Below are 26,226 nucleotides of genomic sequence, written 5' to 3' on the forward strand. Positions count from 1 at the left end.
GGAACAAAAGGCAGATTTAAAAAGTAAAAGCATGAACATGAAGTGAAAGTTCTCTGTTACAAAATAAAAGTTCTGCTTTCAAAATGTTACTTGAGTTAAAATAAATAAATATTAGCATCAAACTATATCAAAAACAAAAGTACTCATAATGCAGGATGGTCCTTTTCTGGAATAATATATATAATATACACACTGTATTATAATTATTAAAGCATTAATGTTTGAGCATCACTGATGTCACAGCTGATATTTATTATAATACATCAGAATTTAGTAGTTGATTATATTTTGTATTAATCTGCAGCTGGAAATGGAAAAACTTTCTTTTATTACCGACTGATACAGACTCGTTTTATCTCCAGATAAACTTTTAAATACATTTTTGCACAAAATGAGAAGTTTGTTCCCAAAGAAAAACTTCTTTTAATGTTCATTTGGTCTCCAGACTGTTGTTTTAAGTCTGAGTCGAGGGTGATGAAGACTGCAGGGAGGAAGAGGAGGAACAGGTGAGTGTTTACATGTGCTTTAGATGTTTAGAGAAGCAGTCAGCTGCTTTTTAGCTACACAAGTATTGATTTTATGAGGTTTTTATTATGTTTCTTAATATGTTTCTTCACCTCATTTAAAACACTGACAGGAACAAGAACAGATTCATGTTCATACTGGATATTCAAAGATCCTTCAAATGTGCTTTCAATGGAAGCGATGGAGGCCGAAATCCACATTTAGTGAAAAAAAATGCATTTAAAAGTCTGTGTGAAGCTTCTATTCAGCTTCAGCAGTCTGAGTTAGTCACATCAAGTGGATATCTGACACATTTACAGTCTTTTTAAGTAACAAAAAGAGAGAATTTGGCTCTAAAAAGACTGTAACGTTGAAAGATATCTACTAGATTTGACTCATTTGGACGCTGAAGCTTCATATTAGCTTCAGATCAACTTTGAAATACATTTTGTCCTCCATCAGCGCATTATGACTGTTTGAAGACTCACTTGAAAAACTGTGACTCCGTCCTTTAAGTTAATTAAAGGTTTATTATCAGAGGACAGTAGTGTGTGTGTGTGTGTGTGTGTGTGTGTGTGTGTGATAAACGTGATGTTTGGTCGTAGTGACCCTCAGTGAGTCATTGTTCTTTAAAGATGAATCATCTTCTGTCTTTTTAACATTTAATGTTTCGTGTTGTCATGTTGCTGCTGGAGACTCTGCGTTGCGCAACGTGATCTGCAGCCGCTGCGCACACACACACATACACACACACATATATACACACGCACACACACGCACACACACAAACAACAGATCCTGCCTTTGCGGAAGCCAGAGGAGCCGAGGCGGCGCTAAATTAAATTAGCATACTAACTAGTTAGCGTTGAGCCGATGTGGATGGACGGATGAACGGAGCTGCTTGAAGAAACACATTTTCCGAAGTCGAGACACCACCGAGTCCGGGCTCATTTTGTCGGGATCTTCCTGTCGTCCGCCTGCCGAGGAGATGGGGGACAAGGCGGGCACCAGGTAGGACGACCAGCCCCGGAGCAGGCAGCTAGCAGCTAGTTAGCATCCGCTCTCACGCACTTTGCTAGCCGAGCCGAGCCGCTGCTGGCCCGGGCGGCGGGGAGAGAGGGGAGCGGGGAGAGAGAGAGAGAGAGGTGGGGGGAGGAAGAAGGAGGCTTTCTCAGCCTGTGCAGGGACCATTTAGCTGCCTTGTGAGGAAAACCCGACACAGATAGCGTTGAATGTTACCCCGATGTTTGTGCTTTTTTTTTTTTTTTTTTTTTTTTTTTAAAAAGACGATGCCCTCGTCCGGAGGAGGCAGAGTTAGCACGGCAGGGTGGGGTTAGCTAACCGACGGGACGCTGCTCCAGCCTCCGCTCACAAATCAGTCAAATCTCGTCCCTTCGCTTAACGCACCGATTTCACTAAAAACTAAACATTTTACGGAGTATTAGCAGCGCATATTTAGCACAGCATACACAACACACATGCAGCTGTTTTTATGTTAATATAAAAATACGTTATAGCGTTGTGGGCAGGAATCCCCACGGTGCTTTTCCAGCAAAAATACGGCCGTAGTGGGCGGCATCGACCCGGAGAAGTCTTCAGCTAAACGGGAGGTTTTATCGAGTTAAAGTCCCGCTTGGTTGGATGATATCGATGCCGATTGTAAAGGAAGACTGGAAAGATTCATAAAATGTGCACAACTGTGTTTTATATTGTTTACAACACAAGGAAAGTTTAAAATTAAGCTATTTTACAATGGAGTTTGGTTGCATCTCTCCGCTTACTGGTGTTAGCCTGCTCCCAGTACAGGCTTGATTTCGGGTATGTGGGGAACTGCAGGCTCATGCTAATCAGCTGTAAATGTATTTAGAGGAGTCTGAAGGTCTGTTTTAGTTGAAATATTATCTGATGGGACTTTGCTCTGGATGTATGTTGTTTGTTTTTAACAGCAGGTAAACAGTGGAAACGCCTCTGACTCGGTTTGTTTGTGACAGATGAAAGATGCGTGTTGACTCTCGGGATGTGCCGGTATCACGTTTACACGCAACGATTATCGGTAAAAAAAAATAAAAAACACTTAAAAATATCGCGATAAACGGTACAATCACGATAATAACGTTGCCTGAAAACCTTCTATTAGCGCTAAAATATCAAATTAAATGAGCTGGCAGCGATCTGTGCAGTTTTGTTTAAGAAATAACATCAAATACAGTTCAATATTAAAAACAGTTGACAGGAAATGACTTTAAATGCAGCTCATATTTTGGAAATTAATGATTTTTTTCCAGATAAAACTGCTTAAATTGATTTCTGGAGAGCAAAAACTTTGCATCTGCTGCTTGTTAACAGTTTAATTAATATTTGAAAAAGCAGATAAATGAGTAAATTCACACTAGATGATAATGATGATTATACTGGTCGTTTACTGTGTACATATATATATATATTAGGAACATCTCACAGTGGATAAATGAACATGTGACTGATAGATTTCCAGGTTTCTTAAAGCGTGTGTGTGTTTACTCCGGCTGCTAACCGGGTCGATATCGGCTTTTCCTCTCCGTGTTTTTTTTTTTTTTTTGTCTTAATCTGCAGATCCTGATCAGTATTAGAGACCCTGTTTTCAGACTAAACACAAACACTTCCAGCTCCTGACGTTGTTGTTGTTGTTGTTGTTGTTATAATCTGACACACGTCAGAGTTTTAATAAAACGATGACTGGCGAGGTTTAAAGTGCTGACTCCTCCAGCTTTTAATCTGACAGCGTTTACATCCACTTCCTGCTTTGTTTGTTGTGGAGACAAAAAAAAAAAAAAAAAAAAGAGGAGGCTTATAGGTGCACAAACGCCTCCTTTGTTTACTGGTTTCATGCACTTCTTCAGCTGCTTTGAATTCATGTAAATACCTGAACGCGTTTCCTCTTTATGTGGTCGATGATCGGCTGCTTTAACTTTACATTAATAACGAAACATCATCCGTAACACGATCGCTGTGATTCAAGAGTCGGAGCTCCGTCCACTCTAAACTTTCCTGCGTCTCTCTCTCTCTCTCTCTCTCTCTCTCTCTTTCCACACTCGACTCCCAGTTACTTCCTGTTAGGAAACAGGTGGGAAACCAGGGGGAGGAGGAGGAGGAGGAGGGGGGGGGGACGGACGAGCAGGAGGAAAAGACAAACGTCATACGAGCGGAGTGGTGACGACTGTGGAAGAAAACAGCTGATATGTGGCTTCTATAGGCAGCGGCGGCGGCGAGCGATCAGCTGATGATATCAGATGATGTGTGTGATCATCGGCGTATCGATCGCCGGACGCTGACACTTCCTGTTTGTCGTAATGCATCACGTCTTACTGTTCACACACTTGAACTTAAAGCTGATTTATAATGAATGTTTTTATATTAATTAACAGATCAATTAATGGAGACAAAGAATCATCTAATGACGCCACTAACGATCAGTTTCATTATTGATTCATCTGTCGGTTATTTTATTATTAGTTGACCAAAATAAAGTCCAAAAATATTCAGTTTACTGTCAATCAATTAGTTCCCAACTGTTTCAATAATCTTCTTTAAGAAAAAAATGTGCAAATTCTCTGATTGCAGCTTCTTTAATGTGACAGTAAACTGAATATATTTGAGTTCAAGACGTTTGATGACGTTGTTATTGGACTAATTGATTAATTGATGAAGCTCTCTGGCAGCTTCCAGCTTCCAGCTCGTGTCCAGACTCGCTGATAAAACCAGTTCTCACTTCCTGTTGAGCAGCAAACAGCAGTCAAGAGACGAGTCCAAACCAGAACTGACAGCGTCAACGTCAGATTTACGTCGTTCACATGGAAACAAACACGACTGGAAAATGAATAAACATGTAAACAAACAAACGACATGAAAGCTTAGAAAGTGATGAAAGAGTTGAACAAACAGCGGTCATGTGACACGGGTCGGCTCTCTGCTCTCCCGGGTTCCTGGAAATAAATTTGGGTACCGCGCTCAGGACGTTCCAGGTGCTTTCAGGTGTTCCTGGAAACGCTGCCATGCCGGCCCGTGATTGGCCGAGAGAACGCGACGCGTCACATGACAAGGAGGGAAAACCAAAACAAACACAGGAACAGTGACCGGCGTTCACTGCAGAACAACAACAACAGACAAAACGCTCAGTGATCAGCTGATTGATCAGCTGATTGATCAGCTGCTTCATCTTCGTCGTCTGTGATAATTAACTGAATATCTTCAGCAGTTGCAGCGCGATATGTTGGGGGAAAAAAACCTCCGTATCCATGGAGACGGAGGATCAGAGGCAGCCAGAAAGGTTTCACAGTATCTGCTGGAAACGCTTTACTGGTTTTACTAACATCACTGTGGTTATAGTGGTTTTCTCCTGCCTTCATCAGCAGTTATTAACTTTATTAACATCAGCTGGAAACTAACAGACAGACTGATTTATTAAAGGTTAAAGAGGTTTTTGAGGTGATCTGTTCATGGTGTGAAGTCATTTCACTGTTTTAGCACTAAAAGTGTTTCAGGAGGTTTATTGTGACGACGATAGTTTGATACAAACACGTCTCTAAATGCAAGAAAACCTTAAAAAAAGAGGACAGAAGACTGACTTTCAGAGTAAAAGCTGCAATTATGTTGCTGATAAAATATAAAACTTTATTTATACATCACCTTTTATACTGAAAGATGCTTCACAAGACATGAAAATAACAAGAAGACAGATGTAATACATATAAACATCACAAACATGACAGAAAATAAACAAATCAAAGCTTTAAAAACGTTTAAAATTAATATTAATGACACTTTAAGAGGAAACTTTGACATAATTACATCTGACGTCTAACTTGTATCTTATATTCATGTTAAAGAAAATCAACAATATCTTCAACTGTGTTTGGTCCATAAAATGTTGATCAATGTTTCCTTAAGACGACGTCATCAAACGTTCAGTTTATTGTCAAATCTTCACGTTTCAGACGCTGTAATTAGAGAATTTGGACATTTTTAACTTAAAAAAATGACGTCAAACGATTGATCGGTTATTAAAACAGTTGGTGATTAATTTCTCTGTTGATGGAGTCTCGATTAGACGTTTCCCTCAAATCATTACATGACCAGTTTAACCATTAAATCCAGTTCAGAATATCAGATGAAAACCATCAGACTGATTGAGTTCCTGCTTCCACAGTATTTACTTTAATATAACTGATGGTTTCTGTAGATTCACAGCCGGCTGACTTACAGGACAAAACCGCCAAAATAAAAGCCAGATTATGTTCCTGTTGAGCAGCTGATGACTGGAGGATTATTTTAACCGTTTGAGCGACGGTGAAGCTGATCTGCAGACGGTGTCACAAGTAGTTTTTGTGGGGGCGGCGAGTCGACACACATGTGAACCGCTGCAGAGGAAACACGATGAGGAACCAGTCCGGCGAATGAACGTGAGGAAGCAGAGTCTCTTGTTTCTGAGTCGAGCTGCTCGTTAATCAATAACTGATGAAAACTGACCCGACGTCTCCTGCTCTCTGACCCGTGACAGAACCGAGTGTTCATGGGTAAAAATATCAACAGTAAACAGTGTTAACATCATTAGATGTGAGAACTTTATTCACTGAAGCATCAAAACCAGTTGAAACTCAATAAAAGCAGCTTGTTGACTTTAAACGCAGCTCAGTGTCTCTTCAAGTTCCCTGATGAAACTGATTGATTGATTGATTGATTGATTGATTTCTGCTGCTAACAGTTAATGTTCATATAGAAAGTCACGGTCAGAGCTGGAACAGGAAGTGCTTCACTGCTTATTCTTATTTATTATAAACAAAATCAAACTGCTGGTGGAGGTGAAGATGTGTTCAGTGTCCTCTGGAAACGACAGAACTGGAAGTGGTTGATGGTATCATATATATATAGATATACTGTCACACAGGATGCATTCAATCAGCCACCAGTTAAATACTGGTAAAATATGTAAGAGGCTGCTGGATCTGCTTCAGTCACCAGTCAGAGCGCCCTGCTGTCACATCTCTACTGTAGACCAGTTAAACAGGAAGTTTATATATATTATAGTTTATATTTCATATCGGATCCATCGTGTGTCCCCAGACGTGTTGTTTTATAGAGTTTAAAATGGTCTGATCATAAGTCTAATTTGTATTTATTGTGTTTTGTTGCTGCAACTGATGATTATGTTCTCGATCAATCGATTGGTCAGTTTTGTCTATAAAATGTTTCCCAAAGCTGAAGACGACGTCCTCGAACGTCTCGTTTCATCCACAACTCAAAGATCTTCAGTTTACTGTCAGAGAGACGAAAGAAACCAGAAAATATTCACGTTTAAGAAGCTGAAATCAGAGAATTTTGGCATTTTTTTTCTGTAGAAAATGATACTGGATGGTTCCAGATGTTGCAGCAGTTCGTCAGACGCTCCTGATGCTCGGAGAGACGATCGATGTTCATAAAAAAAGGAGAATTAACGCTTCACCAGTACAGAAGTTAAAGAGTCTTTATCAGAGTGAACTCTGTTGACAGCAAATATTCACATTTTGAACCAAAACAACCAAACTCAAGCTTAAAAGATGATTAAAACAATCAATCAAACATCATATTAATCATTTAATGGACTAATTGTTTCAGCTTTAGATTCATTTACATCGTTTAATGCATCAAAGATGACAAACAGCTTTAAAAACACTCAAAAGTTGATATTTTCCTGTGTTTCCAACCATCAGATGACTTTTATGCCATTAATAGAGGATAAATCTCTCTATTAAACTATTATAATTAATTAAAGAATGAATAAATGAAGGATTAATCTGCAGAAAAACAACGTGTCATAACATTGGATCGTTACCATCGGTTACTGGTTCTTGTCCAGACACGAAGTCTCAGCATCAGTTCAGGTGCAGGTGACGCAGTCTGCAGTCACAGGGGGGGACGGGGGGGGGGGACGGGGACTTTCCTCACGTTGTTTATGTGAGCTCTTCGTCCCTGCAGACCGTCCCTGTTGCAGGTGGATCAGCCGCCGTTCGCTGCTCGCCGCTCGCCGCTCGCAGGCGTTTATCCGGCTGGAAAGTTTTTATGGAAGCAGCCAGCGGAGCGTCGTTAAAGCGGCGTTTTTTCACGTGCGGCCGGCTGTTTTTCTTGTGCAGCTTTTTATTCCCACGACAGCCCGGTCCGACCTCACATCACACTCACGGAGGAGGGGAAGTGGATCTAAAGGAGGCCGTCGGGCCGCCGCCGCCGCTGTTTGTGCAGAGATAAACATCTGATGCTCACGCCAGGAGTCAGACATTAAACAGAGCGGCACATTTCTGCGTACTGTGTTTGGATCGGTCCCATCGCTTCACATCCTGACTCATCCGCTCACTTCAAACTCTTTAAACTCTCTGACACTGTGGGTAACACTTGACTTTACACCTCCTCTAATCTTCTACTGGTTTCCTTTTTACACAGAAGGTGCTGCAGTTCAGTACACAAAGTGTGAAGTTGGTTCCGTTTTTTTTTTCTTTAACTGACATGAAATACTTCAGTGTGTAGTTTTATGTCAAACTTCATATTAGCATATTAGGTTGTTTCTTAAGAATTCTATAACAAGCTCATTTCCTGTAAACTGCACAAACACATTACAAAGAAAACTAATATGCTGACGTTATGTTTGTTACTCAAAACTACACTGAAAATGCTTTTCTGTCAGTTAAAGAATTGTCAACATCTACCAACTAAAGCAAATTGCTACTTACTTACAGTTTTTTCTTATAATTTGTACCAAAAATACGCCGTAAAATACCTGCAAATTACTCAAAAATTAAATGTTGCCACATATTGATTTGTACCAAAACTGGAAATGACCAATTTTTCAGTGAAAATGTTCTCAAGTGTGATTTTGCTGGTTTTTCTGTTTTTATATCATTTTAAACTTGAATCCTTTTGGGTTTTTAACTGTTTGTTGGACAAAATAAAATATTTGAAGACGTCACGTCGGGTTTTAGGAGAATGTGACCATTTTACAGACCGAGCGATTAATCAGGAAAACAGCTGGCAGATCATTATTATTATTATTATTATTATTATTATTATTATTATTATTATTATTATTATACTGTACAACCAAATTACATAACCCTTACAAAGAAATAAAAGGCCTAATATGTTAGTTATGTTTGTCACACACTGAAAGAAGTGTTTTCTGTCAGTTAAACTTTATTAAGACATTTTGAAAGAACATCAACATACGAACCAATGATGAGAAGGTTCCTACCAACTAAAGCAACTTGCTACTTTTTACAGTTTTTTCTTATAGTTTGTATCAAAAATACGCTGTAAAATACCTGCAAATTACTCAAAAATTTCCAGGAAATTAGTATAAAATGTCGCCACATATTGATTTGCATCAGTGAAAATGTTCCTTAGTGTGATTTTGCTGGTTTTTCTGTTTTTATATCACTTTAAACTTGAATCCTTTTAGGTTTTGAACTGTTTCACCTCTGGCTTTAGGAGAATGTGACCAGTTTACAGACCGAGCGATTAATCAGATTAATGAAAATGATTGTTTGATTGATGAATGTTGGAACCAACGATCACCTTCTTCAGGGAATCTGCAGGTCTTTAAAAAACATAGTGTAGTTTAGGTGTGGTAGGTGTTTAATACATCTGAGTTTGTGGCTGTTGGGAGACGTCTTACGTCTATAAACTACCAGTTCGACCAGTCTGACTGTGGATTCTGCTGCAGGAAGCTGGTTGAACAACTAATGAAGGTCATCCACTCACAATAAACCAGTTAAGAGTTCAAAACAATCAATCATTATTTGTTAATTCATCTGTTTTCTACTGCGTCGTCTCGAGGTTCAGGTTCAATTGATTCATGATATTACTCAATAATTATTATTTAAAGCTGGGACGACATTATGATGTAAAAAATCAATAAATTCATGGATTTTAAATAATTAATAAATAATTTTAGGTCATTTTGTGACAGATATGACTGGAAAAAAGGCATTAAATTGCATCATATGTGTTATTTAAAAGGTTTTTACTGTGAAATGTTACATGTAGATAAAGGAACTGTCAGAGTTTCATCCTGTTTCTACTGATGTTGCTGTTTTTTAGGGCAACATTGATATTTGAGAATTAAAAAATATATATATATATGTTGGCTGATATTTGTTTTATAACATAAATATGTTAAAAAACAAAGTATTTCTGATGAGTTTCCTGTAATAAAGTCACTTCAGTATCAGATGTGACCTTTTTAAAACGTGACATTAAACTTCTGCGTTCTCGGTATTTAAGGAAGCGATCAGACTGACGCTGGTTTGGATGGAAACTGCTGATCATGAAAAAAATAGCAGCAAACAGACAAAATAAGTTTAAAATAATAATAATATTTTACAACCTGTTGACTCTTTAAACGGCTGAATGAGCTCCAGTTACTGACAGCAGGAATCTTTTAATCTTTTTAAATATAAAGTAGTTTCTGTAAATATCAGAATAAATCTGCTCCATAATCATTATGTTAAATATTAACACTCAGCAGTGGCTGTAAAGTGTCGCATTTAAACAGAAACACTAGAAGATTTTGGCTAAAATCAATAAAAATGCTCATGACTGAACTGGAAATTGAGAGTAAAATTAAATGAAATAAAGAAAATTATTCTGCAACTCAAACAAAAACACCAAATACGATCTGCATCCAGCTTCTCTTAATATTTATATATTTATAACTTGAATATCTTTGTGCTTTTAGACTGAAGCTCTGACAAAACGAGACGTCACCTTGGAAACGGTGACGGACGTTTTCTCACTGTTTTCTTGTGTTTTGATAAAGTAAACGATGAAGGAAATGATCAATAATGACACTGATGTGAGTATTAAAACAACCAGCTTGTCTACAGATGAGTCGCCGTGTTTCCTGCTGCTCATCATGAAGTCTTTTATTTTTGTTTTTTTTTTTTTTTTTTTTTTTGGGAGGAGTCGTTTCTGCAGCTTATAAACACCACAGCGATGAACAAAACACCAAAATGGCGCCAACGAAAAAAAAAACCTGTAAATCAGTTTTAATTGGCGCTTTCTTTTTTTTTTGAAGTGATCTAAATATAACGCCGGTGTGGAAACGTTGAGCGTCTGTGACAGGAAGCAGCCGTCAGCAGGAGCTGCTGCCCTGCTGTAAACACTTTACGGCGGCTCCAGCTCTGCCCCTGATCAGCTCACATGTTTGACTTCTTCCTTGAACGGCCTTTTTTTTTTTTAACTGCTTCGACTTAAAAAGCTGTGAGGAGGAGGAGGAGGAGGCAACGCTGCTGGAGTTGTTACTTCCTGTTTGTGTGTTGCAGCGTCAGTAGTCGGAGGAAGTGACTGTTCACATGTGCATGATGGTCCTGCCGGTCGTGCGGCTACTGTGAGTGATGTGACCCAAAGTATTTATAAGACGACGCCTCTTTTCCAACAGCTGCTTTGTTTTTTTTTTGGGAAAAAAACACTGGACGCTCCAATCCAGGAAGAAGAAGAAGAAGAAGAAGAGCATCCTCATCCTCCCATTAAAGCAGAGCGTAAATCCCACAGTGATTCTTCTTCTGCTGTTTTGACAGACGGTTCAGTTCTCGCCGTGTTTCTGCAGTAAAGACGTGAATTTACACACAAAGACGTGTTCTGACTTCCAGGTCGTCATGGCGACTCGGAGACTTTCGGCTTCTCTGAAATGCGCCGACGTATCCGACGCCTCACATCAGCCGAAGTCTGGATAAAGTGTTATGATGTCACATGACCAGAGCTCCAGCGATTAGTCGATTAATCGATCGACAAACAAATGAATCTGCAGCTATTTTAATAATTAATTAATCGTTTTGAGTCGATTTTTTGATTCCAGCGTCTTAAATGTGAATATTTTCTGGTTTTAATCCTCTGACAGTAAACTGAAGAGTTTCTGACATTTTTAAAGACCAAACAACTAATCGATTAACGGAGAAAATAACGAGCAGATTGATTGATCATGGAAATAATTAGTTAGTTGCAGCTCGACATGAAGAAACTCGCTATAAGAAACAACTTTTCTTTAACTGACATGAAATACTTCAGTGTGTAGTTTTATGTCAAACTTCATATTAGCATATTAGGTCGTTTCTTAAGAATTCTATAACAAGCTCATTTCCTGTAAACACAAACACATTACAAAGAAAACTAATATGCTGACGTTACGTTTGTTAACAAAACTACACTGAAAATGCATTTCTGTTACTTAAAGAATTGTAAACATCTACCAACTAAAGCAACTCGCTACTTTTTCCAGCTTTTTCTTATAATTTGTATGAAAAATACGCTGTAAAATACCTGTAAAATACTCAAAAAAATTAGTACAAAATTAGGGAACCTGTGAAATAAATTGTTCCCACTTATTGATTTGCATCATTAAGGCTAAAAACAACCCAGAATGCAACACTGCCTCACACAGATATAAATATAATAATAAAATATCGCCTCATCGTTGTTTTTTCACAGTTGCAGGACGACTTGAACGTGACTGAAATGATCAACGTTAGTTTAGTTTAGAAGCTTTTCTGCTCGTTGTTGTTAGTTGTTGTTTTGCTTTAATTGTTAGTCTGACACGCTAACCTGAACGCAGCATAAACAGATGTGAAGAAACCTGCTAGCTTAGCAACATTACGGCTAAAAACAACCCATAATGCAACGCTGCCTGACACAGATACAAATTTAAGAATAAAATATCGTCTCATCGTTGTTTTTTCACAGTTGCAGGATATATTTTATATGCATATTTTTTTATTTTCATTGAGTGATGAAGCTTTTCTGCTCGTTATTATTATTAGTTGTTGTTCCGCTTTATGATGCAGTTTAGTTTTTTCTTGCATTTCTTGTGAAATTCAAAAAAGTGGAACATCTGAAAATTACCAGCAGCCACCAACCAACCAACCAGTCACATACTGGTAGAATATGCTTCACTCACCAGTGTAAAAGCACCTTTTAAACAGGTTAATGCAGCTCATATACATGTTGTAAATTCACTGTTTCTCTGAGCAGTTTTTAACCAAATAAATAAAACCAACCTCAGAGTGGATGTGTGTGTGTGTGTGTGTGTGTGTGTGTGTGTGTGTGTGTGTGTGTGTGTGTGTGTGTGTGTGTGTGTGTGTGTGTGTGTGTGTGTGTGTGTGTGTGTGTGTGTGTGTGTGTGTGTGTGTGTGTGTGTGTTTGAGAACAACAGGATGGACTGAAGCCTCCAGCTGCCCTCATTAAAGCTCTGCGGTGACGTCCTATAATAACTCGGGTCATATAGAACCAGTTTTTCTCTTAAACCACTTCCCCTGCTGTCAGCTTCCTGCCGTGGTGAAATCAATGTGGCCTCGTTTGAAACTCAAGACGTTTCCTTATTATCAATAAATATTCTGTTAAAAAGAAGAAAAAAGGTTTTCAGTCTTTGTTTGAAATATTGTCATAGTGTTTTATTCTAATTATTCCAACTCACACAAGTGTCTTGTTTTTCTTCCTCTTTGCTCTTCTCTCTTCCTCCTCTTCCTCTTTCCAAACCTCTCAGAGTTTTCAAGAAGTCGAGCCCCAACTGTAAGGTGAGTCAGTCTGTAACAAAAGTCTTAAAATATCATTATATATAAAAAAAAAAAGGTATATAAAAGTCTTAAATGTCCTTCATAAAGGTCTTAAACCTTAATGTTTGTTATAAAATGTGTTTTTTAATTGGTTAATTAATCTATCCAGCTTATGATTTATTAGTTATATTATATATTGTGAGGACGTAATGACAAAAATGTGAAATACATTAAAATAAATTATTTCACATGACACTCGGCATCATCACCAATGCTTTTTATTGATATCTTTCATACTTTTACTGTGAATTATGTATTAAATTGCATTTTATGTGATTTTAAAAATGTTTTAAAAAGTTTTAAATGTAACTTGATGAAACCTGCAGAAACCCTTTACACTCTTTGGGAACTTTATTTTGAAAGAAACTCCTCATGAGCAGGTGACGTTCATCTAGATTTACTACGAGTTCAGACAAATCTCACAGAGAAAAAGTTTTAGGTTAAAAACAGGAAAACGTTCTCGCGTGAGGTCGGTCGGTCGGCTCGAAGCTTTTACGTAAAAGTGAGTCTGACGTTTATCCGGACGAGACAGCGAGCGTCGGGTTGCAGACGGCGTCGTCAGAGCAGCAGAATAAACACTTTGACTGATATGAGAGGAGGTCATGTGACCGTCAGAGATGTAATTTACTGCTGACGACTGGCAGCATGACGACGACGACGATGATGATGATGATGAATGTTAACGTAGCATCAGGTGTGTTTCTAACGCTGCGGTCGTTCTGTGCAGGTGACAGTTTATCTGGGAAAGAGAGACTTTGTGGATCATCTGGACCACGTGGATCCAGTAGGTGAGTCAGCACATCTGGAGGTTTGTATTTTAATATTTTATCAGCTTTTTTTATTTTTTAGTTTCTTAAAGTTATGAAAGTCCTGGAAAGGTTAAAGAACTGCAGCACTGAAAGTTTGTAAAACATCATCAAACTTAAACAAACTTTTTTATGAACTTTCAAAATAAAATCTTCAGCTGTTGTAACATTTTTTACATGTTGCATCAAACATGAAAGCTGCAGTCATGTGGTGGTTTTAGTGTAAAGTTTAACTAAAATGTGACATAATGTGTAAATAAAAGTTCCCGAGCAGGTGAAATCCACCTGCAGAGTTTTAAAACCCTTCAGCGAGTGAACGAACTGTGGTGACGCTGCGGTTTGTTTTCCTTCCTTCCTTCCTTCCTTCCTTCCTGCTGACAGATGGAGTGATCCTGGTCGACCCCGAGTATCTGAAGGACAGGAAAGGTAAAACAACTTCCTCCTGAACTCTCAACACGACCCGTCAGGTCCTCCGAGACCCGACGGCTCAGCTGTTTTAAAGCTTTAGTCAATCTATTTATGGTTTATAATGTTTTATTCCCTCTTATCTATTTTATTTGTCTTTTGTCTGTTTTATCAAGTTTTATCTGTCAGTCATCTGTAAAACTCTTTGAATTACACTAAAACACAAACACAGTTCTGATGTTCAAACAAATCTGTAACAAACAGATTTAAAGCTTTTAAATATTTTAGAAACGATTCTTCTTCTACCAGTTTATCAGCTGTTCTTCATCTCTCTCAACTTTTCCTGTTCAGTTAAACTTAAATTCAGTTCCAAGAAAGGAGAAATGTTATTAACGCAGCACCTTTTTTAAACACAGAGTTGATTCAGTGTTTTAAATGAGGTGAAGAAATGTTTTAAGACATTTAAAGGAGCAGTTTGTAGAATTTAGTGGCATCTAGCAGATCAGACTTGGCAGAAATAGAATAATATATTCATAAGTATGTTTTAATTAGTTTATAATCACCTGAAAATAGAGTAATTTACAGCGTAATTACAGTGTAATTTACAGTGTAATTTACAGTTTATTACTGTGGTTTTAACCACCATTAGATGAGAAAAGTATAAAATATCTGACTGACTTTGAAGAAGTAATTGTTTAATATGATTTTGTTGTTTTTGTAACTTTACAACTGAATCATAATTGTACGAGAAAAAGTTGTTGTACTTAAATATAAAAATCATAATTCTATGAGTAAAAAGTTGTTAAATTTTACTACCAGGATCTGAGCACATGACCCGACAGGAAGCTGGAGCGCTGAGTAACGTTATATTAAAATATTATATTAAAACTTGAAAGGCAAAGTTAAACTCAGCAGAAGAAAGATCAGTTCATCGTTGGTTTTGGTGTTTTTTTGGGGATTTATTGACAATAATAAAAATAAAGAAAATCACCAGACTTTTCCTTTAAATCTCACTTTTTCTACGTGCAGCAGGTTTGAAAACGTCATTCACTTATATTCACTTTAGTAAAGACGTTAATAAAATAAAGACAATGTGCAGGAATCTTCAGACCAAACGTTTTCCACCAGCTACACTTAAAGGTGCAGTTTGTAGAATTTAATGGCGTCCAGCAGAACGTTCATAAGTTTGTTTTAATTAGTTTATAATCATCTGAAAATAAGAATCGTCGTGTTTTCGTTACCTTAGAATGAGTCTTTATATCTACGGAGGCCGCCATGTTGCTACGGTAGCCCAGAACGGACAAACCAAACACTCTAGAGAGGACCTGTAAATCCTTCACACTGATCCTTTAAAAAAAAAAAACACAATAAAAACTCGATTCTTCTTCTTTAAATGTATAAAACACAAGTAACATTCACTCAGTCTACTCACCTGTTCCTCCTCCTCTTCCTCTTCCTCTTCCTCCCTGCAGTCTTCGTCACCCTCACCTGTGCGTTTCGATATGGCCGTGAGGACCTGGACGTGCTGGGTTTGTCTTTCAGGAAGGATCTGTACATCTCCACCTTCCAGGTAAACCTGAGCTGTGAGCAATAAATAAAGACACTGTTGAGTTAGTTTCATTAATTATTATTAATTATTTAAATAACATCAGTAGATATTTATAGTTACGTTGCAGCGTCTCATCGTTTGTAGTTTTTAATTGTTTTTAATCAGGTTTAAAGGTGCAGGCGCCATCATCTGGTCATTTAGTGTCACAGCAGCTCAGTTTATGTTCCTGTTGATGCTTTTTAAGAACATTTCGTCTCCATGTGAAGAGGAGAGAAAAAAAAAAGCTGAAATAAAAAGTTTCACCCATAAATATGTGGACCCAGACTGAGGTCTGAGTCAGACCAGATGAAACCAGCATCAGTGTGTTGATCTTGTCTCTCTTCAGGCCTTCCCTCCGGTGCCCGAGGAGCGGAAACCCAACAGCCGGCTGCAGGAGAGGCTGCTGAAGAAACTGGGCCAGCATGCACATCCCTTCTACTTCACTGTGAGTCACCGACACACGAACCGTCAACAGTAACGCTACAAATATATTTAAAAAAAGTTTTATCTGAAGCTTCTTTCAACGACGGGGAGAAAACTTTATGTTCTACTTTCATTTGCGTGATCTGAAGGTTCAGATACAAACAGTAAAATGTTCAAAGGAGGCTTTTGTTTGAGTTCAGTTCCTCTGGTTCAATAGTTCCCAGAACGTTTTGGTTTAAAAGAGTCTTCTGTGTGTTTTAATGTTTTTAAACGCTGCTGTGGCTTTTAATCCATCATCAGTCTGATCGACACGCTTCTTCAGAAACACACAAAAGACACTTATGAGTTTTATGACTTTACTTCCTTTAGTTTCATCATTTCTGGAACTTTTTGTGGCTGATAAATAAGCTTCGAACTCAGCAGATGATCGACTCTGGCGACATATTAAGTCTTTGTTTTTTAACCCGCTGCAAACAGGAAACTACTACTACCTTTAATAATAAATAGTTCCTGAGTTTAGTTCCTCTGGTTCAATAGTTCCTGGAACTTTTTGGTCAAAAAAAAAAAGTTTCTGTGTTGATTTTTAATCCATCATCGGTCTAATTTGAGCATTTTTGCAGCTCTTCAGTGGACAGACATAAACATATAGTTCCTCAGTTTAGTTTTATAGTTCCTGGAACTTTTTTGGTTGAAAAGGCTGATAAATAACCAGGAAACACTCAGCGGATGATCTACTTTGGTGTATGTGGAGGTTTGTTTTTTTTTTTTAACTCACTGCAAACAGGAACGTACAAACGGGACCTTTAGTAGTAAATAGTTCCTGAGTTTAGTTCCTCTGGTTCAATAGTTCCTGGAACTTTTTTGGTCAAAAAAAAAAGCTTCTGTGTTGATGTTTGAATCATCGTCGGTCTAATTTGAGTGTTTTTGCGGTTCTTCTTAGTTCCTGGAACTTTTTTGGTTGGAAAGGTTTATAAATAACCTCGACAGTCAGAACACAGTCGCTCAGCAGTAAACACAAACAACCTCATGTGACTCTGCGTTGTTGTTGTTGTTGTTGTTTTTTTCCTCGTCTGTGTTAAAGTCACATGACAAACGACACCCACCTGTTCCTCCTGAATGCAAAGTTCTGCGGCTGAAAAGTTCCTGGAAATATTAGTTTGAACAGGGAAATGACGAGACTTTAAATATTTAATATGTAACCGGGTGACCTGGTGCTGCAGGTGGGTGTTCAGTGTCGGGTGTTTTCAGTCTCTCAGCTGATGGATGAAGAGTCTTAACAGACCTCCTGAGGCGTCGCTGAGACCTTTATTAATCTGCGTCATCAGGACTTAATCTCTGTAATCTGAGGCTGAGGAACCAAACATCCCTCAAGTTCACCTTCATCCATCAATAACAGGCTACTGAAGACTTGATTTATAAGTTTATTATTATTATTATCTATTCGGTTTATAATCTGCTGCCGTTCAGTCAGATCAATACTTCCTGTAAGGAGCCTTTGATGACAGATGTTTGATGCACCTTTTGTGTAAATCAAGGCTGAAACTGATGATTATTTTGATCATAAAAACATCAAACAACGACGTTCACAGCTTCTCAGATCCTGCTGTGATGTTTGATTTTCATTTAATGAGCTCGTTGTGTCGAACCAACGGTCCGAAACGTAACGATTGTTTTATTTACTGTCAAAAATAAGAAAGAAAAGCAGCAATGAAACCATCAAATCTCTTTAAAAAGGACCTTAAACTTAAATGATCTTCATTAGTTTTAGTTTGAGTTTGCAGAAAGTCACAGATTTCAGCTGTTTGGTTTTACTGGTGTTACTGGTGTTACTGGTGGCTTTATCATTCATAGTCTGTATATAAAGACGTAGTGACGTGTGATGTCATCGTCTGGTTTGTGTCGGAGCCGGTTTGAAGCTCAGAGTTTCAGCTTATAGTCGAAATTAACGATTCAGACGATAATGACTCGTTGAAAAAAATAATCGTTATAATATTTCTAGAGAGAAGTCGAAGATTTTTGAATGAGAGTCAGTTGAAGTTCAGCCTGATGGATCAATAAACTCTGACTGTTGTTGTTGTTGTTGTTTTTCCTCTTGAATCAGATTCCTCAGAACCTCCCGTGTTCAGTCACTTTACAGCCCGGACCAGAGGACACTGGGAAGGTAACACACACACACACACACACACACACACACACACACACACAGTTCACATGTAATCACTATCAAATGATTCACTATTTTCTTGTATTTGCTGCATCCTGTCACTTTGATTTTCTATATCGAGTAAATCTAAACATTTAAGAAACATCAAACAGTCTAAACATGATTAAATAAGTTAAATATAAATAATGATCAAAAGTTCAGAATTTAATCTTCTAACATTTGTGAAAGTTTCTGTGTGTTTATAATCTTTAACATATAAAATAAATATGATAACAGCAATAAAGACACATATAAATAAAATGATACACAAGAACATTTAAAGACATTAAAGAAGATTCTCTGTTAATGTCGGTCAGACCACAAACATTTCAGATAAATCAGTTTAAGTGGATAAAAGTTTATTTAGAGACTCAGTAAATTAGATCTGATCTGTTTGTGACTCACATTAGAATATAAAACAACACAGATGCTTCTTCTTCTTCTTCTTCTTCTTCTTCTTCTTCTTCTTCTTCTTCTTCTTCTTCTCCTCTTCTTCTCTCGTCTCTCTGCAGGCCTGCGGCGTCGACTTCGAGATCAGAGCTTTCTGCGCCAAGTCGATAGAAGAGAAGATTCACAAGAGGTGAGTTGAGACCTGCAGGGACCTGGTTCACAGGGATTAACGGAGGAAGTTTCTGGATCTAAAACGTAGAACTGCAACCATTAATCCAAAATCTCTGATTCCAGCTTCTTAATGTGAATATTTTCTGGTTTCTTTAGTCTTTATGACAGTAAACTGAAGATCTTTGTGGACAAAACAAGATATTTGAGGACGTCATGTTGAGTTTTGGGACATTTTTCAAAATAAAACGCCCCGTGCAGACTCCTGGTCGTATATCAACAATAAACACAATTAAAACAGATGAATAAAGAAACAATTTAACTACGTAGCTACTGAACCATAGAAGCACAAAGTTGGGCAGTTTAGTTGCCCTGCTACTGCAGTAATTACGGTAGCCTTAAGGCACTTTATCAGCTTTGACTAGGCTGCTGTAATTACTGTAGTAGGAGTGCAACTGACTTTAAACGGTGGAAGGCTTCCCCGCAGTGAAGACGCTCCGCTTCCGACACGCTCCTGGTGGAACAGGACGCCGTGCAGCGGACGGAGCAAAACCGTGTCAGAGCCAGAACGCGGCGCCCGGTGGAATCCCCGAGTCAGACGCCGTTTACAACAGATGTTTATAACCAGGATGTAACCTTTTGTGTAAATCAAGGCTGAAACTGATGATTATTTTGATCATAAAAACATCAAACAACGACGTTCACAGCTTCACAGATCTGCTGTGATGTCGAACCAACGGTCCGAAACGTAACGATTGTTTTACTTCCTGTCAAAAATAAGAAAGAAAAGCAGCAATGAAACCATCAAATCTCTTTAAAAACAACCTTAAACTTCAATGATCTTCATTAGTTTGAGTTTGCAGCTGTTTGGTTTGACTGGTTTGACTGGTTTGACTGGCGGCTGCTCAACTAATCCATTAATGGAAACAAAATAACGAATCGATGATGAAATTAATGCTCAGTCGTCAGTAAAGTGATTTTCGGATGTTTGAGGTTTAACGTTGTGACACATGATGTAGAAATTAAATGTAAAAAAAAAAAAAGGAGAATTTGTGGTTTTGACTTCCTGTCGCTGACCGTCAGCAGCGTCTCATCAGTCCTGAACTGAAAGTGAACCTGCTGCTGCTGCTTCCTTCTAACGGTGAGGATCGCTGACTCGGCTTAACGAGATAACGAGATAACGATCAGCTCTTTAGACGGATAACGAGATAACGCTGATGTGACGTCTGATCCTGATTTATCCAGCGGCTCCGGTCTGAGGACACCAAAACGTGTCTGAATGTGAAATAATCAGCAGCTCACAATCGTTCACTGTTCACTATTGTGTAGAGAGGAGAACAAACTGGGACTGAGCTCATAATAAATGAAGGTTTATTGTTTGTGTGACCAGAGCCAGAGATGTCATTTTTACATAAACATTCAGAAACTGTATGAATAAGAGAGAAAGCTCATAATAACACTTATAATAAAGACATTAGTGATAGACATGCAGGCGTCTCTCTCACCATCTCTCACCATCAGCAGCTGAACAAGAAACCGGATGCAAGAAATGAGAAATGACCCTGTTTCATCAGATCAGTTTCATCAGTACCGAGAGAAACAATTCATCATCTTCTAACTGCAGATTCACACACAAATGAAAAGCATGAACAGGTTGTTTTAAAGATGAAAGAAGAAAGAAAGAGGAAGAAGAAGAAGAAAGAAAGAGGAAGATCGTTCCGGTCGGCTGCAGAGAGCAGCGACCGTTAAAGAGATTGTGACTCCGTTATGTCCCGAAGCTGGAAAAAAACAACTGGAAAAACCTCCAAACACCTGCAGTCTGAAAGGAGAAGTTTATTATTTTAATTGAGTCTTAAACCAACAGTCAGGAGCCCAAACCAACATATGATTCCTCCTGTTCATACTGAGCAGTAGAAGATCTCTTCATAATGACCTCACAATGTATTTAAAAGTTGATCTGAAGCTTCAAATCCAGTAGATTTCTGTCAACGTTACAGTCTGTTTGTTACTTTACTTCCACCTGCAGCTCAACAGGGAAACACAAAGAGGGAATTTGATGCTAAAAAGACTGTAAATGTGTCAATGATCGACCAATCAGCTTTCAGCAGAGCTGCAACTTTATTCTCGTTATCCATTAATCAGCCGGTGTTTTCCTCTGTGTATTTATTATCACAGTTTCCTGGAGCTCAAAGTGACGTCAACAAATGTTCAAAACCAAAAGATCTTCAGTTTATAATGATGTTAAAGACAAATAAAAGCAGCAATTCTCACATTTTTGCTAGAATTGATTATCAAAAGAGTTGACTGTTAATTTAATATTGATTGACTGTTTTAATTCATCGTTGCAGCTGCAGTTTGCAGAAACAGAAACGTGTCACACAAGCAGGAACTTCAGTACTGATAAGTTCTTACTGCTGCTGCTGCACCTTCAAAATAAAGCTCAGCAGGAAACTCTGGATTGTTGACATGAATGAAGTGATTGTTTAAGGAGAAAGTGGACTCATTTCCTGTGTGTGTGTGTGTGTGTGTGTTTGTGTGTGCACGTGCAGAAACTCGGTGCGTCTGGTGATCAGGAAGGTTCAGTACGCTCCAGAGAAGCCTGGTCCTCAACCGATGGTGGAGACGACCCGCAGCTTCCTGATGTCTGACAGATCCCTGCACCTGGAGGCCTCCCTGGACAAGGAGGTACACATGTACACACATATACACACACACACATATATATATATCTTCTTTCCTCTCCCATTAATCATCTCACCACCCCTCAGATTTATCTGCTGACCCTTTGGAGGGGCCCCGACCCCTAGGTTGGGAACCACTGGACTAAACTAGCTAACTGTATATAAAGTAGTGTAAACTAGCTCCACCTCCAGCAGCTACAACAGTAACATGCTGCTCTAACACTGATGCTTCACTATTAATAATCTAATGATGTCATATATAATAATATATCAGTCAGAGGGACCAAACCACTACTTTTACTGCAATACTTTAACTACATCAAGCTCATAATACTTATGTACTTTTACTGCAATACTTTAACTACATCAAGCTCATAATACTTATGTACTTTTACTGCAATACTTTAACTACATCAAGCTCATAATACTTATGTACTTTTACTGCAATACTTTAACTACATCAAGCTCATAATACTTATGTACTTTTACTGCAATACTTTAACTACATCAAGCTCATAATACTTATGTACTTTTACTGCAATACTTTAACTACATCAAGCTCATAATACTTATGTACTTTTACTGCAGATAACACTAATGAGTATCTTGTTTTTTTTCCCATGATGCATTGTGTGTAGTTATATTACCACGGAGAGCCCATCAGCGTCAACGTTCACGTCACCAACAACTCGACCAAGACCGTCAAGAGAGTCAAGATCTCCGGTACGTCTGTAACATCAGAAACCAAAACAACAACAGTCGTAATGAAGCTAATAGAGGGGAAAGTGAATATTTGGACAGACAGAGTTGAATCTGACTGAACCAGTTAAATGTGTCTGTTTATTATTCATGAATCTCTCGTTAAAGAGTTTAAAATAAGGATTTACTGGTGTAAAGTGATTAATGTTCACTAACTGTTTGTCTCTCTGCAGTGCGTCAGTATGCAGATATCTGCCTGTTCAGTACTGCCCAGTATAAATGTCCAGTGGCCCAGCTGGAGGCAGAGTAAGTCCCAGTTTCATCTTCTTATGTTCCCAGTAAGAATCCGCTCAGAGTTACTGAAGTCAGTCAAATGATATTTAAGACTTAAAAAATGGTTTATTTCTAGTTTATTTCTCTAAACTTGTTTATTTTGGTTTAAAACTTAGTTTTAATGTGCTGTAGATTAAACAGATGAATCACATTAAACCAGAGATAATCTGAATGTAAGTTTAAACTTGTTTAAAATGGTTTAAATAAGATAGAAACTGGTTTAAAACCTGTTGAATAAAGGGATACATTTCTTAACCAGGAGATAATTTGGATTAAAGTGGTTTTATTAGGATTTAAACAAGTATAAACAATAAATAAACACATTTTAAATCTGTTGAAATGACATAAAACCAGAGATAAACTGGATTAAAGTTGGTTTAAACTTAGTTTGGTTTTAAACTGGTTTAAAACTGAGCTGTTTTAACTTGTTTAAATTACTTTTAAAGTGGTTTAAATGAGATAGAAACTGGTTTAAAATGTTCAAGCAAGAGACAAATTGCTTTAAACCACAAATAATCTGGATTAAACTGGTTTTAAACTGGTTTGAACTTCTTTAAAACTCATTTACACCAGCACTAAACTGGTTTAAACTGGATTTAACGAGTTTAAACTGGTAAAGTAGATGTATACATGTGTAAACCAGAGATGGAGGATCTGATCTAACCGCTCTGAGGTGAGTCTGTGTGGGCGGGGTTTAGCAGTGTGATTGACAGCTGTGTCGTCTCCGTAGTGACCAGGTGTCGTCCAGCTCCACCTTCTGTAAGGTGTACACTCTGACCCCGACGCTCGACAAGAACAGAGAGAAGAGAGGACTCGCTCTGGACGGGAAGCTCAAACATGAAGACACCAACCTGGCCTCCTCCACCATGTAACACACACACACACGCGCACACACACACACACACGCACACGCACACACACGCAGCACGTACAGGTGTGTTGTCGGAGTCACGTGACCTCGGCGCTCTGTTGTGTGTTTCAGTGTGAAGGACGTCACCAACAAGGAGGTTCTGGGGATCCTGGTGTCCTACAGAGTCAAAGTCAAACTGGTGGTCTCACGTGGAGGGTACGACACACACACACACACACACGCCCTACCGCTCTGCTGACATCACTTCCTGTCCTCTCAGCCTCAGTGTTTCCAGTTAAAAGTCATCAGTGGAGTTTTGAGCTCTTTTCTTTCAGACTCCTCTCGATGAAACAGGTTCGGCTGAGCTGCATCCAGATTCACTTTAAATCCAGTTTAAATTCAATCTGAGTTCATTTAAAGACGATAAAAAGTGTGTTTTTACTCTTCTTCTGTGACTGTCGGAGCTTCTCATTCATCACTCGTCAGGAACGATGTAACAGAAGTCCATCGTTAAGTCCATTAACAGTTAATTGAATAATCATTTTAGTACATTTTTAAAGAAAATATGACAAAGTTTTGGTTGTAGCCTCTCAGATGTGATGATTTAATGTTTTTCTTTATCATAAACGAGAGTAAACTGAATATTTTTGGGTTTTTGGACTGTTGGTCGGACAGAATAAGACATTAAAAGTAGGGCTGTAGTCAACCAAAGAAAATCTTGGTCAACTAAAATCGTACATAATCTTCAACTAATTGATTGGGGGGGTAACAGGACAGAGTGCACAGTAAACTTAGCAGCCACACATTTCTCTGTTTAGCATCTTCAGGTTATGCTAACTCATTGTTGCTAACGTTGGAGCTAACCTCCTTTACTTTTCCAGCATTTGGGGAAACAACAGACGTGACTTTTTAGCATTTATTAACTGACACACTGTAGTCTGTACTGTACATTTACTGCCAGACTGACAACTCACTACTAATCTTTTCCTCTGCTCCGCTCGCATCCACCGTCACTTCTCTGCTCCTCGCTCTTTCCTGCTCGCTACGCAAACATACTCCTTAACGGAGCCTCGCGACCAGTGGTTTCCCAGGCAACGACAGAGAGGTTGACTCACGTACCGGAACAGCTGCTCAGAGACAAAAAACATATTTATAGCGTTTTTATGTCTCAAAACATGTCTGGATGTATTTGGCTTTCAGGGTTTACATCACATCTGGTTTTAAGTTGAGTTTAATCAGTTTAATTTTAAGAATGAAATCTCTTTACAGTCACGAGGGAGTGAAAGAAACCGACACATCAGCACTGATCCTCCAAAACAAAACACACAAGATTAAAATCCTGGTTGACCATCAGCGGCTTCGTGTCGGTGCAGCTCAGCCGCAGCTTCCTGCCTCTTAACTTCCTTGTTGTCAGTGTCGGTTACCATGGAAACGGTCTGCTTGTTGCTGCTGCCGCTGCTCCTCACTGTGTTTGCCTCCAACTGTAGGTTGTGAACGTGTTGTCGAATGTGTCGCCCTCTCCTGCTTTTTCGTTTCATCTCCCCTCTTTGTGTTTTTGGTTTTCTGTGTGCCTCTCCCTCCTCCCTCCTCCCCCCTCCTCCTCCTCCCCCTCCTCCCTCTTCCTCTCCCCCTCCTGCAGGCTGCTGCGAGGCATGTTGGAGAGGTAAATGTGACTGACAGCCTCAAGTGTTCATTCAGTTCTGATCTGAAGCCGACAGCACGCGTGAAACATCAAACAGCCTGGTTTTAATGAGAAAATGATCTGTTACGTGTCACATGACCAAAACACCAGCTGATACTATAGAGACCAAGTCCTATGTCACTTCCTGTTTAGCGTCTGTAGCTCTAACTCTCATTGCTTTATGAAAAAATGGAGTTTACTCTCCATATTTTATCACTAATGCAGATGAGAACCAGAAGTCTTTCTGACTTTAACAGTTAAACAACGATTGTTAGCGTTTAAAAACACGACAGCTCCCGTTAAAAGTTTCATTCATATCCATAAAAGTCACTTTTCCTACTTTTTACTTGTAAACTCTGCTGTCTAAACACTTTTACAGCATTCAAGTTGTTGTGATTATAAGTTTTAAAATTATTTTCTACTCCAGTATATGTAGAAGTATTCAACAATACAATAAAATAATATATTTGTACAGTATATATGTGTTTATATACACACATATAAACATTACATGCATAGAAACGTCAGTGGGCTGATGGGAAATGCTGTTCGTCAAATGCCACGAAAAAATATAAATATTGAATAACCAACAACATAATATTTGTTGTCTAACAGTAACGTAACGAGTGTAGTTGTCGCTGCCTCTCTTCTGCTCCGCTGTGTGCAGCAAACACACTCAGCCCCGCCCCCTTCGCCGAACCGCACAGAGCAGCAGCGCGACCGTAAATAACAGCGTAACGCAGCAGAGACTCTCACGCTGAGCTGAAATGAAACGAGTTCACATAAACGAGGTAAATAACATAAATAAACTCAAGTCTCTACTGCGTTTTGCTGTCGTCGTTCGTGGTCGCGCTGCTCTCCTGCGCTCCGTGTTTCACCGCAGGTTA

At 38.6% G+C, this 26,226-nt stretch overlaps 1 protein-coding gene across 4 annotated transcripts in view; it reads left to right on the top strand.

Annotated features, from left to right (window-relative positions):
- The first annotated feature begins 1,231 nt into the window (after positions 1-1,231).
- arrb2a (arrestin, beta 2a) overlaps positions 1,232-26,226 on the top strand; it is a 30,748-nt gene continuing 5,753 nt past the window's right edge. For 2 of the 4 annotated variants that reach the window (XM_042430155.1, XM_042430156.1), the window contains exons 1-13: positions 1,237-1,515; positions 13,043-13,073; positions 13,840-13,900; positions 14,300-14,344; positions 15,796-15,893; positions 16,258-16,356; positions 18,436-18,495; positions 19,050-19,117; positions 21,645-21,780; positions 22,415-22,499; positions 22,709-22,781; positions 23,539-23,676; positions 23,791-23,874. In XM_042430155.1, coding sequence (XP_042286089.1) covers positions 1,493-1,515; positions 13,043-13,073; positions 13,840-13,900; positions 14,300-14,344; positions 15,796-15,893; positions 16,258-16,356; positions 18,436-18,495; positions 19,050-19,117; positions 21,645-21,780; positions 22,415-22,499; positions 22,709-22,781; positions 23,539-23,676; positions 23,791-23,874 — 1,001 coding nt within the window. In that variant the 5' untranslated portion in view covers positions 1,237-1,492. Of the gene's footprint in view, positions 1,516-13,042; positions 13,074-13,839; positions 13,901-14,299; positions 14,345-15,795; positions 15,894-16,257; positions 16,357-18,435; positions 18,496-19,049; positions 19,118-21,644; positions 21,781-22,414; positions 22,500-22,708; positions 22,782-23,538; positions 23,677-23,790; positions 23,875-25,297; positions 25,322-26,226 lie in introns of all 4 variants that reach the window. The other 2 variants (XM_042430154.1, XM_042430153.1) reach the window with 2 other exon arrangements.

This window comes from Thunnus maccoyii, chromosome 13 (assembly GCF_910596095.1).
Source record: "Thunnus maccoyii chromosome 13, fThuMac1.1, whole genome shotgun sequence".
NCBI classification, from domain to species: Eukaryota; Metazoa; Chordata; class Actinopteri; order Scombriformes; family Scombridae; genus Thunnus; species Thunnus maccoyii.